Source organism: Delphinapterus leucas, chromosome 5 (genome assembly GCF_059928025.1).
Source record: "Delphinapterus leucas isolate spDelLeu-1000000601 "Yukka" chromosome 5, BTC_Dleu_Yukka2, whole genome shotgun sequence".
In the NCBI taxonomy this organism is placed as follows: domain Eukaryota; kingdom Metazoa; phylum Chordata; class Mammalia; order Artiodactyla; family Monodontidae; genus Delphinapterus; species Delphinapterus leucas.
The window spans coordinates 44,983,168-44,999,861 of NC_143133.1; the positions used below are offsets into that span (position 1 = coordinate 44,983,168).

The 16,694-nt window shown below is 31.8% G+C and overlaps 1 protein-coding gene across 9 annotated transcripts in view; it reads right to left on the reverse strand.

Moving 5' to 3' along the window:
- The window catches only part of LCORL (ligand dependent nuclear receptor corepressor like), a 162,149-nt gene that overhangs the window by 18,113 nt on the left and 127,342 nt on the right, over window positions 1-16,694 (reverse strand). For 6 of the 9 annotated variants that reach the window (XM_089911705.1, XM_022566841.3, XM_089911704.1 and 3 more), the window contains 2 exons: window positions 15,318-15,411; window positions 2,589-7,399 (listed from right to left, as the gene is read on the reverse strand). In XM_089911705.1, coding sequence (XP_089767831.1) covers window positions 2,589-7,399; window positions 15,318-15,411 — 4,905 coding nt within the window. Of the gene's footprint in view, window positions 1-2,588; window positions 7,400-7,814; window positions 14,005-15,317; window positions 15,412-16,694 lie in introns of those variants that run through there. The other 3 variants (XM_022566855.3, XM_022566862.3, XM_030760171.2) reach the window with 3 other exon arrangements.

Genomic DNA, 16,694 nt, shown 5'->3' on the forward strand with positions numbered 1-16,694 from the left:
CATGAGATGATAAGCTCCATGAGAGTACAAACCATGACTTTCACCATTCTATCCTCTTAAAACATATAATATCCCACTTAAAACATAAAATACACTCTATATATTGAATAAATAAGTGATATAGATCTTCTTTTTCTCACTTAGATGGAAAAAGAACTTTTTGAACCTTTTCCGGTGCCTAAGAGCATATTGTAGGCATTCAAAAAGTATTTGTTGAAACAAGAATAGAATAGAATTGCATTTCTTCTTCTTCCTTTCCATGTCTACAGTTGATATATAGCAGTACAAATGTAGTCAAGTATAACTTTTAAAACTTCTGTGTATTAAACTATATATGGACAGTTAATCTTGAAATGTTTAAAAACAAGATATTTGTGGTAGAAGCAAAACTCTTTATCAACAGAAATATTCCATTAATTCATTATATACCTAGAAAAGTCCTGTTGTTAAAAGTCTATCTCAAATTTCCAGTCACTAAGTACTCTATGAAGAAGAAAAACACATATAAAACTAATAATGAATTTTAGTGTCATTTCCAAAAAGGCAAAAAGAAGTATGGAATATCAAGAATAATGAGAAAAAAACAACACCTTAAGAAACATTTAGAAATCGGATAATATAACAAATATTGCTATAAATACAACTTTATAAAAATAATGTCCCTGTTGACTGAATGGAAAAAAAAAAGAATGTTAAAAAATAAAGAAGGAAAGTTATCAGTAAAAGATAAATAAAACTTTAAGCAGAACAGGAACTACTACTAGTAATTTTTAAAATGAGAAAAGGTGAAAAACAACTCTTAATATGATATTAAAAATTTTTTAAATGTCACAAGGATTTGAAATTAATTTGAAAAGTAATAATTAGGCATCTTCCATCTTACTTTTCTAGGGTGATCTCATATTTATAGTGAGGTGAAGAATCATATTAAAATAAATTTACACTTATACCTTAGAAAGATACAACGGTTAAGAAGCTGGAAGGAACAAAATACAGTTCTGTTGAAAAATGACAATATAAACTAGCTTTAGTATGAAATGAGGATGGTATAAAGAATTAAAAATGAAACACTACACTTTATTCTCCATTCATGGCAGTCTTTTAAAAATATGTGTGAAGATTTTTAGGTGAATTATAAGTTCTTTTAAAAAAATAACTATCAGATTTCTTCCCTCTTTTTCCCTGATATACTATTTGTTATAATATTATTTTTAGTTATCCTTAGGGCAAGAAACAAAGGGCATTACTTTTAGATTTGACTCATCTTTCATAATGGAGACTCTAATTTGACCACCTTTAAAATTTTAATCACTGAATGTTAGTTAAAATTTTAAAATCACTGCATGTTAGATATACTGAAATAGGTATTATAAAGTTATTCAGTTAAGTAATTGAATTTTGGGGGTCATAATAATCTTCTAACCTATTAAAACTTGAGTTTAATTACTGATTTTAATATTTTAATTTAGGACCTGAGAGTGTTTTTTTAGCTTTTAAAAAAGATTTTTAAAAAGGTAACAAAAATAAAGCTGCCAATACCTTCTGGACCCCACAAAAGCCTCCCCTAAAATACACAATGTAACAATGCAACCATATGATAAAATATCCTTAAATTTCCAAATGTAACCTGGCACTCTTTCACGTCAGGGAAGTAATCAACAAGCACTACCACACTCTTACTTATCCTAAATTGTCTAGCACCTATCAATAAGCAGAGCTTGAACTCACTATGATGGCAATTACAGTGTTTACACCCAATTTTTGCTAGGTTCTAGGGGTAACAGTCTCCCTGAGGCACCAATGTCAGGTCAGTATAACTGAGTAAAGCCCATAATTACTTGCTGAAGTAATTTCAGTTTGCATTCTGAATTTAGCATTACCTTAAAATTACCTGTATACGACTTTCTCCCTTGCTAGGCTATGGATTATCTCCGTAAAGAAATCCTTTATATCCATGGAATCTAGTTCAATGTCAGATATGAAAAAACTATTCAACAAGTTGCTGATTTATTGGAAAAAAAATCTTGTTCCTTGACACTCTTTAAATAATAAAATCTTAAAGTGGTTCCCAAAGTAGTACCAAAGGGCCTAACAACTTAATGGTGAATGTGAGACTGATACCCTAGGATTATTACATGTTATAGTCTTTATCAATTTAGCCATGAGATAGCTTTTACTTCCTTCCAGATAGTCTCAAATCAATACAATAAATATATATTAGCCTGTAGTGTAGTAGTTAATTTTTAGGTAGTTACTTGGGCATATTTATTTGTCAAACTGTTTTCTATATTTTATATAAGAACTATCAGATGCGAAAGCAGGTAATGTTTACATTAATATTTTTAGAAGCTATGTCTCAAATATACTTTAATTTGCTTGAAATCCTGGACACATTTAGATGTGGGGAAGTGCACTGGGACATTTAGCAGCACCTAATTTCATGAGTTTCATACTAGGTGCCAAGAAATTAGATTGTCCAAATTTTTTGGAAATAAAACTAAATCAGCTGTTCTTTTTCTACCCATTATCTCATACTTTACTCAAGGCACCTACAATGAAACTTTAAAATTAAGTAGAGAAAAACTTACCTAGTTGGGATTTTGAATAATTGTTTGCCATTTGTCCACTGTTGCAAGACTGCCGTTTATGTCTTTTTGTTGACATTTCTGTGGTCTTCCATGGTGGTCTTTTTCTTTTGTTCAATTTGCTAAGAACTTCAGAACTATCAGAAGGATTCTTGTCATAGTTAACACATTTATTTAATTTACTATTGTCAAGTTGGCTAGGAAATTTATTGCTTGAAGGACTATTTGCTTTAGCATTTTCTATTTCTTTAGATTGCTTTTTAAAAGAATTTTGCCTAGCAGAATGGGATCTTAAGGTAATGTGCTTTGATTCTTCTATGTGAGTTTGATAATTACTTCCACTGTTAACAGATTCAGGAGAGTAAATGATTGTATTTAACTTAAAAGTATTTCTGTGTTCAAGATAGTTGATCTTCCTCAAAAATATTCTACAATCTTTTAAGGTTTTTGACCTCCAATTATTTGGACATACATTTCCTAGTCTTGGGCCCTTTTCAAAATCTTTTTGGCTGCAGTTTGTTCCATTCTCCTTTGCCTCTGACTTAAATTTATTCTCTAAACTACCATGTGTTTTGAAGTCAGACATTGCCACCCCCTGTTGCAAAAAGTCATCCCTGACCTTAGGTGGCAAAATAAACTGATTATCTACTGTGTTTTTTCCTTGGCGTGGGATGTCAGCATTTGTTCCTCCCTCAGTCTTACTCAAAAATTGGTTCTGACAAAAAAATCTTAAGTTCCTCCTTTTAGAGATCCAAGCACCTGTTCCATGGCTGTGCAGCTTTCCCTCTCTTCTCCACCTTTCATGCCGCAACCTCTTAAACTCAGTTCTTTTTAACCTAGCTAGTGTTAAATTACTTTTCACATTTAAGAGTGGAGAGCTAACCATTTTATGCAGTATATGCAACTTCCCTGCTGATTTTGAAGAAGATAGTGCAAATTTTTTAAAGTGCTTTCTGAAGGGGCTGGTATTAAAATCAGAATATTTGGTCCCTAATTTAATTCCTCTGGTATTTATTACTTCCAAAGGGTTTCGTGCATTTGCTTTTCTAACTAGTGAAAGAGACTGCGTTTCTGTTGTTTGCATAAACCAGGTACAGAGTTCATTCAAATCATACTTTTTCCGAAAAAGCATTTTTACAGGTGAAACTTCAAGTTCTAAAAAACAGGTGTCCAAAGGGCTTGCTATTCTGAAGTTATCATTTTCAATGTGTTCTCTTTTTTTATGAACACAATTTTCAGCTTCATCTCCACTCACGGGCACCCAAGCATTTGTTATTTGCTCAAATCTATTGTTTAATTCCTCTAATAAGGAATCGTTTGAAGTAGAAGCAGCCCACCACCTGAGCAAAGGGTTTGATGAAATTATAGGGTCCAAGGATACTTCAGAAATGGGTATTAACTTATCTTCCAAATGCTTTTTTGCATTCCTTGAATTTCTAGCTCCTGGTGTACATTTGGAAGCTATTTTAATCCTTGACTGCTTATGTTTGTCCTTCTGACTTTTACCTTTCTGCAAATGGAGTTTACACGATTTATGGAGCAGAGCATTCCTATAAATAAGTGAACCAGAAGATGCTAATGAATGTAAGAAATGCAGAGATGGTTTTCGATCCCTAATAGAATGTCTCAAAGGTATAGTAGCAACCATACTTTTTGATCCATTCTTAAATTCGTCAGCTTCAGTGTGCCTTGTATCCACGGTGCACTGGTGATCATATTTTACTTCAGGCAGATTTTTTTCTAATATATTCTCTTGTTCTAAGGGAGGTAAGCAGCTGCTAATACTTACTTCTCTCTCCTGAGGTGAAATTCTATTAATAGTCACAGATATGCCAGAGATTTTCACTTTTGCGGGTCTACCAGGCTTCCTAATTATTGCCAAAGACTTCTGATTCGGTCGAATAATGTTCTTGGAAGGTTGAGGTATCACAGACTTGTTCTTGATAGGTCTAACATATTCAAAGCCAGACCCCAAGGTCTCAGTTTCAGTAGTCAGACTTGAAATAGCACTTCTTCTTTCACCCGAGTCTATTTCGTATTCTCTAATATTTCTGAGACTATTATATTCTGTTGGAAAATCAGCAACGTTATTATTTAAAGACATACCATTGCTTATGTTTACACTTCCTTCAGAAACATGCCTTTTAGTTCTTCTTGACCTTCCATAAATAACAGTTACTATAATACTCTTCTTATATATACCTTCTTTTACTTCTGATAAGAGAGATTCTGGGCTTTTCTTTTCAGCACTAAAAGACTCATTTTGGCAAATGGTGATGTCCGTTGGGTCAGTTTTAGGTTTGGGTGGTCTTCCAATTGGTCGCTTAATCTGTTTCACAACCTGGGGACCTATTTTTTTAGGTCTACCTGGTTTTCTTTTAAAAGATGAACCAGTAGCACTGCTTGAATATTCCTTAGGTTCCTCTTGTGGCTTATCACGATTCATATCATCTGTAAACAGTGCAGACGATTCTGCAGTTTCTTTTGCACAATTAAATTTGTTTAGTTCTTTTTGGAGACCGTCACTATCATTAAGATAAGAACTATAATTTTCAAAGTTGGCATTTGGGATATTCTCATTCGTTTCTTTTTTTTTTTCATTTACTTGATGAGTTGGTCGTTTTTCCGAAGGAAGATAGCAATTTGATTCGGAATTGCCAACTGAAGTTAAAGTATATTTGACTCCTTCACTGCTTTTAACCTCAGATAAAAACATGAGTTTGATAGGACTAGAACAGTTGGCAAAAGAAGAGCTTTCAATGGCTTCATATTTTGTTGGTACATTTTCAACACTGGAAATCAAGCTACCTGTATTTAAAACAGATGTCTTTTTCTGGTTATCAAGTCTTTTGTTATTCAAATCTATTGTAGGTATATGATTGCTTTTAATATTGGTGGATGCCACTATGGGTTTTGATAAACTCTGCTCTTTGTACGTCATTCTACTTACAGTAAGAGTCATATTTCTACCAGCATGTTGATCTTTATCATCAATTTCTATCAATTTCTTGGATGCTTTATATCCTTCCGATAATGACTGATTATTCCAAGACTTTTTGGCCATATTTATTGTATCTTCCAAACGTTCCACAACAACTTGTAAATTAGAATTTATTGCAATTTTGTTTAAATCTATATTGTGTGAGCTTTCAATCTGAATATTTTTTACTGGATCTTTTTTTTTTGTAGAGTCACAGACTTTTTTGGCCTTAGGTGATTTTTTGAAAATATAATTATTTGTTACATATATAGAATACCACCCTGGAGGTACAATATTTCGTTTAGTTCTGCTCAAAAGTCCAGGGACATCACTTTTCAAAGGAGTTTGAATATTCTCTAATTTTGGATTCTCTTTATGATTTTGCAAAAAATTTTTTCCAGCCACAGATTTCTCCTGTGATCTTCTTATGCTCCTTTTCTCAGAAGTTGTTTTAAAGCTTTCTGAAAATGCATCAAAAGCCAAGTTAGCTTCTGAATTAAGAGGTAGTTGCAATGACTGTAATCCATAATCTGGTGAAAATGTTTCTGCATGATTATTATCTTGAAGGCTTTTAGAATTTTGTAAAGAAGGCCCTTGGCAATGATAGAATTCTTCTTTGTCCGCTGAAAATAGTTCATCGTGGCACACAAATTTCCTTGGATTTTTTTCAGTGTATTTTTTTCTTACAAAGTTTTCATCAAGACTAGCAAGTTCTCTTTTTATCTGTAAAGACTGCCTTCTAAATATGGGTGAATCAGGAGAGTTGCGCATTGCAAGTAAGGTTTCTTGACGCTTTCGAAATCTTGTCTGAATAATTTTATTTTCTACCTTTTTATCATGTTGACTCAGTAATTCCATAAAACTGTAATCACTGGCCTTTGCATTATGCAAGAGAGAGGTTATTAAATCTCTCAATTTTAAATCATTATCTCTATTACAATCACTGCTAGATAATTTTATAAGGTTTGTCATATCTATCGTTTCTATTGATTTTAACTTTTCATTGATACGATCCATTAAATCTTGAAAAATTACAGTAGTTTCACCTTTTTCTTGATTTGTAGTACAATTATTGCTGTCTTCCAAGAGCAAACAATCAGAGTTACTGGATTTTTTAGTTTTATGCATTTTACCTTCATGATCATCTTTGTCACTGCTTATTTCTGCTGGTGTCAGAGATGGAGGCTGGTTAATGTTTGTTTCAAGTCTGTTATTTTCTAAGGCTGAAAGCTCTGAGATGACATCTTTCAATTTTTCAAATCCTTCAGTCTGTACAGGTGATAATGGCGGGGGTGAGGGACTTCGAGATCTACAAACGTCTTTAAGACTTATTGAAACATCACGTATTTCCCTTGATGAAAGAGGAGTCTGAAAGGCTGATTTTGTGGAATGAATGTTTGGTAAGAGTCCAGAACAACACCTTTGAGAATTATAACTGTTTGCAATTCCTCTATTCACTACTGTCTTAATGTGTTCAACAGTTACAGTTTGGCAAGATAAACAATGTATATCTTTAATACAGACTGGCAGAGGCACAAAACCAGGGCTTTGTCTTTCATTGTGTAAATACCCTCTTTCTGCCAGCCTATATTCACAACTACAGAAGAGCCCATCTAAATCATCTTCAATAAGGGGATTTTGAGATTCTGAAGACACAGAATATGATGTATTACAACAGCAATGAGAAGCAGCATTCTGCTCTTGGACTAGAAATTTCAACATAGCCAAAACTTGTTGCTGGTGATGTATGCACAAAGATTCCAAAACCTTGCTTAATGCTGATTTTCCTTTTTCCATTTTAGTAGCTTCCTCTGATTTTGCATCAACAGTTGAACTAAAAATAAAAATCAAACAAAAAATGAATTACAGCAAAAATACTAATATCGTAAGGAATTTTAACAGAGTTTGAACAAAAGATATTTTGGTATTGCTGGACTCCTAACTCCTATGGAGAGCTGCAATAGTGACATCTTCATTACTGTTTAGCAAAAATAAAATGAAGCACTGGTGATAATTTCCTATGACAAAATATGAGTCAAAGCAAAGCCCTATGTTTTGTGATATAAAAGCTGCTGTTGATGATAGATATGATTATATTTAGAGATTGCTAATGTTTAGTGTTTTGGATATATTAAGAATATTTAACGGAAAGTGCTTCAGAAGGAGTTAAAATTTTTGTAAAGTAGACATTTTATAAATTATTTTGATGGTTATCAGTCCATATTAGTACAAATAAGAAAAATAAGATGTAGGAGAAAATCTTTCTTATCTTTATTTAAAATAGATATTTTTCAAGGTAGTGAAAATAAAATTATGAATAAAAAAGAGTTTTGCATAGTCACAATCAAGGGATTTAGATTTCATATAAATAACAGAATGTCTTTTCTAAGATTAAACTGTAGGCCTTTTAACCTAATAAGAAAATAAAAATTGAAGCTATTTAAAAATGAAATCTATTTTTAATTGATTTTAGATACTAAATTAATTACATCAAAACTAAAGGCATTACTTACCTAATTATTTAATTTCAAATGCTGGAAAATGTCCCACTGCAAAAACTAACATACATCTAATGTTAACTAAAACCCAGGATTACTTAGCAACCAACGTAGAGGTCTACAAAAGGCTTTTTAATCCAATACCAGCAGCAAGAAGAATAAAATATATTAAAAGAATTCTGTTTCAGAAAAGTATCTATTTAAATTAAACATATCACCAAACTCTGTACATGAAAATAGCCTCCCACTTGTGATTTCTTTTATTTGTTGTTGTTAGTTCCTGACTTGTAGAAATTTTATTTAGGGTTGGAGTTGAAATATGCTGATTATGAATTGCTATAGAAGATTGTATTTTGTTTAAATAAAGGGTTATTATGTTCATGAATATTAAAAATTAAAGAATTTTTCTTTTAAAATGAAGTGAGATTTATTTTAAAAATTTTCCTCCCTAAAACTGGCTTATCCTGTTTCACAGATAAGTATGCAATATTTTATCTACATTTTATAAAAATTACGTTGAGTAACAAATTTTGCAAATTAGATCAAAATTTTTCTAGAAAAAAAGTATCTTTGCTAGATTCAACCAATGTTTCACTACTACAACTAGCATGTGATTTGACATAAAGTAGCTATCAAAGAGATAAGAGATACGAAATTACAGTAAAACTTTTTAAGTCCACTGCCACCTCTAGACAGATGAAGACAGGACATGACCTCAGTATCCTTTCTTTTCTGAAAATAATTTTTTGTAAATGTTTTCATGGTTGGGAGTGTAACATAATTGAACTGAATCTGAAGATTCACTACTGGATAATTCAAGAAACCTATGTAGAGAACAGAGGCAGGAGTAAATGTTAACTATCAAATAAGAAGATATAAGTGATACTATACTCTTTCCCAGTAAATTAAAAATTATAATTTTCACATAAGCAAAAGAAAACCCCGAAAGTTCTGATAGACACATTTCCAACACGTTTCTTTAAAAGTTATGTTATGGCCTATTAAACATATCTGTGACTAAATAAAGAGATTTTACATGTCTCTCAGAAAAATACATTGCACTATATTTTAAAGATTAACATGCTTTTATAAGTTCCTGAAATGCTCAAATGATTTTTCTCTGTTAGTAAAATCTAGAGTAGAAATAATAAGAATTCATGACTAGTGTTAACTATTCTGAAAACCACTGATTTTTATAGCTCTCTTTTGACTTTCCAAGGAAGTCTATACTTATTATTTTTAATAATGGAACTTCAAAAATCTCAAAAATACCACAGTGGCCAGTAATTTCTATCTAATGCCGTATGAAGAACAGCTTTAAGAAGTTACTAATCAGATATTCAGGTATTAAGATTTTATATATATATTTATATATATATCAGATATTAGATAACTAAGTTCTCAAATTATAAAACTCCACAATATGTTATTTGCCTTCAATTTTTTTCTTTTCCATATTTCTTGTATGTTAGAATCTCAAAGAAAAACCTAATATAAAATAGTTGAATACACATAAGCCTCCAATCTAGAATTTATTCTCAATTGATTCTAAAATTGTATGTTTCACAGCTCCCTTGTTTTTCATGTTAAAATTTTTTTCTAACCTTTTCCTGTTTGATTTATATATAAAAAAATTCTTTTTTTTTGTAAGTTTCTATCCATTTTGCCATTACAAGTTTTGTTGTTGAAATAGTTGTCTTTGGAGAAAGTTAATTTCTAATATTAATATTAATAAAGCTGCTTCCTAGAGTGAATCAAAGAAGCCAGTGTAGTCAGTTTTTTCTTTGCTTTTCTTTTTTTTCCTTTTACTGAATGAGTAAATCAGTCACACACCAACAGTGTTGTAAATTTAAGTGCAAAAGCATTGAAGTGCTTTACTACAAATTACAACCTAGAAACACGTTAACTGAACAATTAAAATTCATACAATCAGATTTAGATATATAACAACACAAAGTAGAAACAGAATTACAGTACATTTACAACACAAGACAGATACATGAATTCATTAGAAAATATTGTAATAAATAATTCATGAATTATAGTGCAATTGATTTATGCATAAATATAACTAATTGCCTAACAATCAGTTTATATTAACAAAATCTGTCAAAATCAAGGCAGCCACAGAGTTTTACTAAATTACTGCGACAATGGAAATACTGCAATTAAAAAACAAATACAAGTATTTGTACTGTAAACAACTAAAAAAATCGGTCTCACTAAAGTTAGTATACAATTTAATATAAAATTGTCATTAGCTACCAGAAATGGTTTAAACAACTTTACTGAGCAGTAGTTTTCTAAAAACAGAGGCACTGTTTTTTCTTTTCCTTTTTTTTTTTTAAATATAAAATACTTGAGGAACATTCAAATAAGTAGAAAGCACATAAGGGTTGCTTTCACCTTCATTAAAAGTCTGCTGAAACTGGATTTTTCAGAAAATTGTCAGTTAATAAGTAGTAACTGGTAACTAAATTTATAAAGTACTTTGAAAGTTTAACATAAAGAACATCTTAACAGAATCATTGGGGAGAAGGGGAACCCATAAATTTCCCTGCCTTTCCTAGTTTGTATAATCAAAAGTTAACTCAACAATTAGAAACATTTTGTTTCTTTTAAAAGTTATGGGTTGATCATTACCTATAAACTATCAAAAAATATTTAATTTACTATTTCTGACCAAAAATAAATAATACAAGTACTAAAATGCTGCAAATTAACTATAATATTACCTATAAAACTACTGATCACTGTGAAGTCAATAGCAAAATGATCCCTGATTTTATGAATCCTGTAAAGTTTTTGGTCAGGTCATCTTTTAAATGATATAAAAGTGTTCTGTAAGTATCCCTTTACTATAAACTTCTCAATCAATTTATTAATGTAAATATAGTGTGAGGAATAAAAAAGCTCAATACAATATAAATATTATGTAATGCATTCAAGCCCCCAAATTCTTGCAAGTAAAATTCTGTATAAAGCGGTCAATAAAATTGTGTTGAAACATTTACTTCAACTTTGTTTTTCAATGGGGGGGGAAGGGAAATATATTAAATAATCCAAGTTCTGGCCCTCACAAAATATGGCTTAATTCTTTAAAAAGAAAGATGACCCTGACATCTGCTGTTTTGCAATCTATTATGTATACTTTCTTAGTGGGGAAAAAAAAAGCAAGAGGATTCATACCCTAGTATGCAGGTAACATTAATAGCTGAAGAGGGTTCAGTATGGATCTAAGAGACCAAATAACTACTCGGTTGTGTAGTTTCCCACTCTTCAGTTTCCTTAAAGATATGTAAGCAGTTTTTAAATGTAATAGCTGAAAATTTCTTTAGTATTACATATATATGTGATTATTAGATACACACAAACACAAGTGTAAAAACACATGTATTTGACAAGGTGCACTTATTTTTTTAATTCAGCTTTAAGTATTCCTTTTGGACTTAGGAAAACTGGCTTAGAAAAAATGATCAGAACCTGAATTTTAATATAGAAAAGGGGCACTCGAAGAATTTTGAATTTGTGAAGCAAATCCCCATTCTTTCTATGGAGGCACATGCTTTATAACATTTTACCACTAAAACTGCATACTTCATAAATCCAACATGGATACTCTGAACCACATTTTGAAACTGCTATATAAAATTACTGGTCTCTCTTATGAGTCTAGTAAAAGTTAAAATGCACTGCCCAGCTTCTAACTACCCAATTAGTAGAGAGTTTACATTACTGAAAGTTCAAAACAGCTTCAGTGTCAAATATCTGTAAATCTATTCAAGACCCTGAACAAACTGCAAATTTGGTTATTAGCAAAATGATAATGTATCGCCCACCAAAATGAAATCTGTAATTCATTTTGATAAACTGAAAATGTTTTGAAATGTCACAGCAGCAAATATATTAAAGTTACACTGAGGTTTTTCAATAGTAGGAGTGTGTCACAATCCTTAAAATTTAAAGTAGTCATAACATCAACTAACCAGCACATTTTAAACCAAAATTATCATTCTCAAGCTTTTTCTGTGCACATTATAAACATGCTCTAAGTTGCATTCCAACTTTCTTTTCTAACCTTACACATTAGCTTATTTTTCAAATGAAAAACAAAATTAAATTATTTTAATAATTAAATTTAAATTACTTTTTGTTCTTAGTATTCCATCTTACATTAAAGGACTCTATAGCTGCTGGGGTTAACTATGTGTCAGTTTTTTTTAAAGTATATACCTTATAAACCCCAACTTCCTGCTAAATCAACTATTAAATGATAAATATTAAATTTCATTATACATATCATTTAAGGTTTTCTTTTCTATTCCCGGTGGATGCACTTGAGTGCATTTCATATTTCATAGAATGCACTGTAGTGTACTAACACTGTATATATTAATTTTTATTAGTGTGGAGATAGCTGTCTGTTTAAACTTTGATTCGTTGTTTGATATACTTACAACAAATGTAAGTATGCTATGCAAAAATGTTTACAAACTATTAATATATCCATTATAAGATGGTTCAACTGAATGGCTGGAGTGGTCTTTCACCAATAAAAATGTTTCACTTGACAATTACTTGTTTTCCCACAACGCTTTATGCTATTGACTACTAAAGAAAACCTGAATCTTTTTCACCTATTTATACAAGGATTAAATACAAACTATCAGAATTAAGTAAGCAACTATATAGTTCTGTCCACAGTGAAAACCCTGAATAAAACTTTTTTTTCAAAAGGCATGTAAGTGGTTTTTGAACTGTAAAATTTCATGTCTCCTGTCAGAGTGAGCATCTGTAATTCCCACATGTGTGTATACAGACACACAAATACACACCTGTGCACATACACACACACACAAACACACATACACACACACACACGCACATACACACATTTTCCTAACAAGTAATCTACACAGGCTTGCCGCTGTTTTTGCAGCTGCCAGTCCCTGAATCTGTCATATTATATAACCCAGTGTCTGGTAATCGGAGTTTCTTCTTCGGAGGAGTCTTCAGTGTTCCAGATCTTTCTTTTACCTTGTATTCTAAAGTGCTGTGAGGTACCCCATAAATTCCTTGTGCTTTGGAAACACTCATTTTTCCGCTCATTACCATTGCAATAGCCTCTTCCATTATTTCATGATCATATTGCCGATAACGGCCACGTTTTTTCCTGGGCTGCTTATTATCTTTTCGATCCAACCCATCTTCAGTATTTTCAGAGGTTCCATCAACTGTTCCATTTTTAGAATTAAGACACAAAGGAGAGAGGTCCCCATGTAGAAAATAAGAGTCAACACTTGAGTGAGTTACGGGCCCAGAACATTCTATTTTGTTCTGTTTAGGGAGTATATTTTTCAGTTTTTGGAGAGCTGATCCTTCCAGGACTGGAGAGGTTTTGGAAACTTGATACATAACATCCAGCAGACCAGGACCATCAGGTTGTGGTTTTGAAACAGAACTTACTCGTAGCTGAGGAATTTTTAACTGTACAGTAGGATGTGTTTCATATTGTAGGCTTTCATTTTTTTCTTTAAATTGAGTAACCATTTTCTGTAGAGTTAACTGATGGAGGTAACTGGAAGCTGTTGGGAATTTTAATTCTGAGGTTTCAAGTAGATTGAGTTTACTTTTTTCTGTGCGCTCTGCTTGAGCTCTCGCCCACAAGGCTACTTTTTGCAGCACTGCACAAGTTTCTTTACTGTCTTTATATGAGTAACTATCATTGAAATCTCGAGTTTTGTTTTTAAAAGATGCAGGCTTCCCTGCTGGTAAGGCTTCTAAGTGGAGAAGTAAAGTTTTTTGAGGTATGCCATAAAGTATGCCTGCTTTATTTATGTCCAGTGCTCCAGACTGAATGTCTTTCAAAGCTTTTGAGAGCAAACCATCTGCAAACTCAGCACTTCTTTCCACATAGTCCTCTCTGTTTCTGTGTAGTCTCCTGGATGGATGGAATGAAACGATGGTAAACTGATGCATGAGAGACTCTCACACAGCTATGGAAGGGGAGGGTCCACTCCTTTATTATACTCCTTGCTTAGGTAACATCACTGCTTATGACTCTTTTAAGTCTGTGAGATGTAGTAGTTGCTCCTTATCAAAGCAAACGCTATAGTCCTGGTAGGACAATGTGTCAATCATACGGTGGCCTCAACGGGCAGACCTTCCAAGAACATAAAATCCTAACTCAGTATTTGTAAAAATATTCTCATGATGTTGCTATTCCTCTGACAGATGCTTGCAGAGCAACACTTATAATTTTTTTACAATTAGAGTTCCATTATATAAAATACCCAAATCCTAAAGGAGTTTTTGTTAGTAGAAAAGTGACGTTACCGCTAAACAAGTAATAAAAGAGTCAACCCCTTTAAAGGAGATTTGTAGCAGCAAGAATATTTCCAAACACAAATACCCCATATTTCCACAAGACTAATTTTTCTCTAGATAAAAACTTAAAATCTGAAACAAGTAGATAAAGTTATATTTGGGTAAAATACTTTTAGATTTTATACATGTTATTTCTATTTCGAATGTATCACTGTAACTTTTAAAGTTTCTTAAAGAGAAAGCTCACTATACCTCATGACTCAAAAAGCTATTACAGCCTTAGTTGAAACAGATTACACTCTACCTCTGAGATTTAAATGTTACTAAAAAGCTTCCTATGCAGTTTGTTAATGGGAAGATGCAAAAGTTACCAAAAAAAAAAAAATCCAACAGAACAGCATTTCACTATTAATTAATTAATTTAACAACAGCTTTTAAAGCATGAAAGGATTTTTTGTGGTGATTACTAGATAAAGTAGTCTGCCACCACACCTAGAACACAATGAAAAAAGTCTAAACACTGTTAAGTTAGTTGTAAGAATTAGTAAGCATAGTACTTTTAAAACTGGTTGATTGTTTTAAAAAATTAAATAGTGAAATTACATATTTTCCTTAAAATTGCCTCCTAAATATTGAATTTAAAATTCTCTTTACTCGTCCTGCTTCTTAGTTTGTATTCTATGATTAATTTGGTAGTTCATTTTAGTAACATGAACTAAAGTTTGGTGATTGTTCTGATAACTTTTCTTTAACAGAAAGAATAAAAAAGAAAGAGAAAGGACAAATGAAAGGTATGAGAGACACACACTTATGAGTGACAAAAATTCTGGAAGAAAACTATATATGTCAATCTATTCAGAGTAGTATTAAGAGTTCTCTCCATAATTTTATATTAATATTAAATTACATTTCCTAGATATTGCTTACCCAGCCATTGAATTTTCAGAAGAAGGATCACATATGGATGACTCTTCAGATTTTATGCTGGTTTTCTTTGTAGAGAGATCTAACACTCCATCCCCTATAATTTTTGCAAGAGAAAAAACTTTATATTTGTGACAGGTAATCCTTAACATTTTAACATTTCATATTTTGATGATCTACTAATTCATGACCTAAAAATTAACACTTGTATTTGACACATGGCCATCACCAACTCATCTTGTGGTTTTAGCAACAGTACATGACTGGGAAGGCACTACATAGGAAAAAAGAACAGAGAAGGAGCTGGCACTGCCAAGTGATATGAAGAAACAAAGAGACTAGATATAAAATGTTTAAAATCCACCCTTGGTCACCTTTTCCACTGTTCTGCAGTGAACAGCCATTGACTGCTCATTCAATAGAAACATGACTGCTTCCTATTCAAGGCTGCCCAGATGATGCTTTGGGAAAGTAGGAATAATGTACGTTGAACAAAACAGAAAGCATAGAAAATATGATGATGAATAAGAAAGCGATAATTAGCATTTACTAGGACTAGTAATATGTGGAACACATACTTTAGGTAATCTTTGACTCTATGTACAGCCAATCTATTTTTTAGAACTCAGCATAAAATTTTCCTGTTTTAAATAACTGAAATGTGCAACAGCTGAATCACTGCCTATGTAATGTATTGTGGTTATACCTGTGATTGGATGAAGACACAACAATATAACATTTTAGGAAAAATAAACTGTTAGAAAACAACTGCCTATGTATTTGTTACTAACATGTAGTTATTTTATTACTATTATAATATTGACTTTACATAGATGAAGCTTCAATGATTCAGATATGTTGTTAATCTGATAAACTTCAAAATCAAAAAGAATAAAAATAAAACTATGAATTTAAAACACAGCAATACATACTGGGAATATATCTCTACGGATAGCTAAAAAATTGAAAAATAAGCTACAAGAAATAATTGTAAAAAAACCCATGTTTAAAAAATATACTAAAAAATTCAACTAGGTTTAAAAATAATTTAATTATGTGCAAAGCACTGTTTTAGGAACTTGGAGACCAGCAGTAAAAAAAAAAGGTATACAAAGTACCTATCCTCACAGTGCTTGTGATCTAGTTAGATAATTCATACACCACCACCACTGGCAACAACCATATTTCAGGTTGATGATCAGTGCTACTTAGGAAAAATAAAGCAGAGTGAGCTGATAAGAGTAATGAGGGTAGGACTAAGGCAGCTGCTCTTTTATCAGGTATTATCAGTAAAGGCCTCTTGGACTTGAACAGAGTCCTGAACAAAGTGACGGTACCAACCAAGCAGATTATCTTGGGGAAAGCTTGTAAAAGGATCAG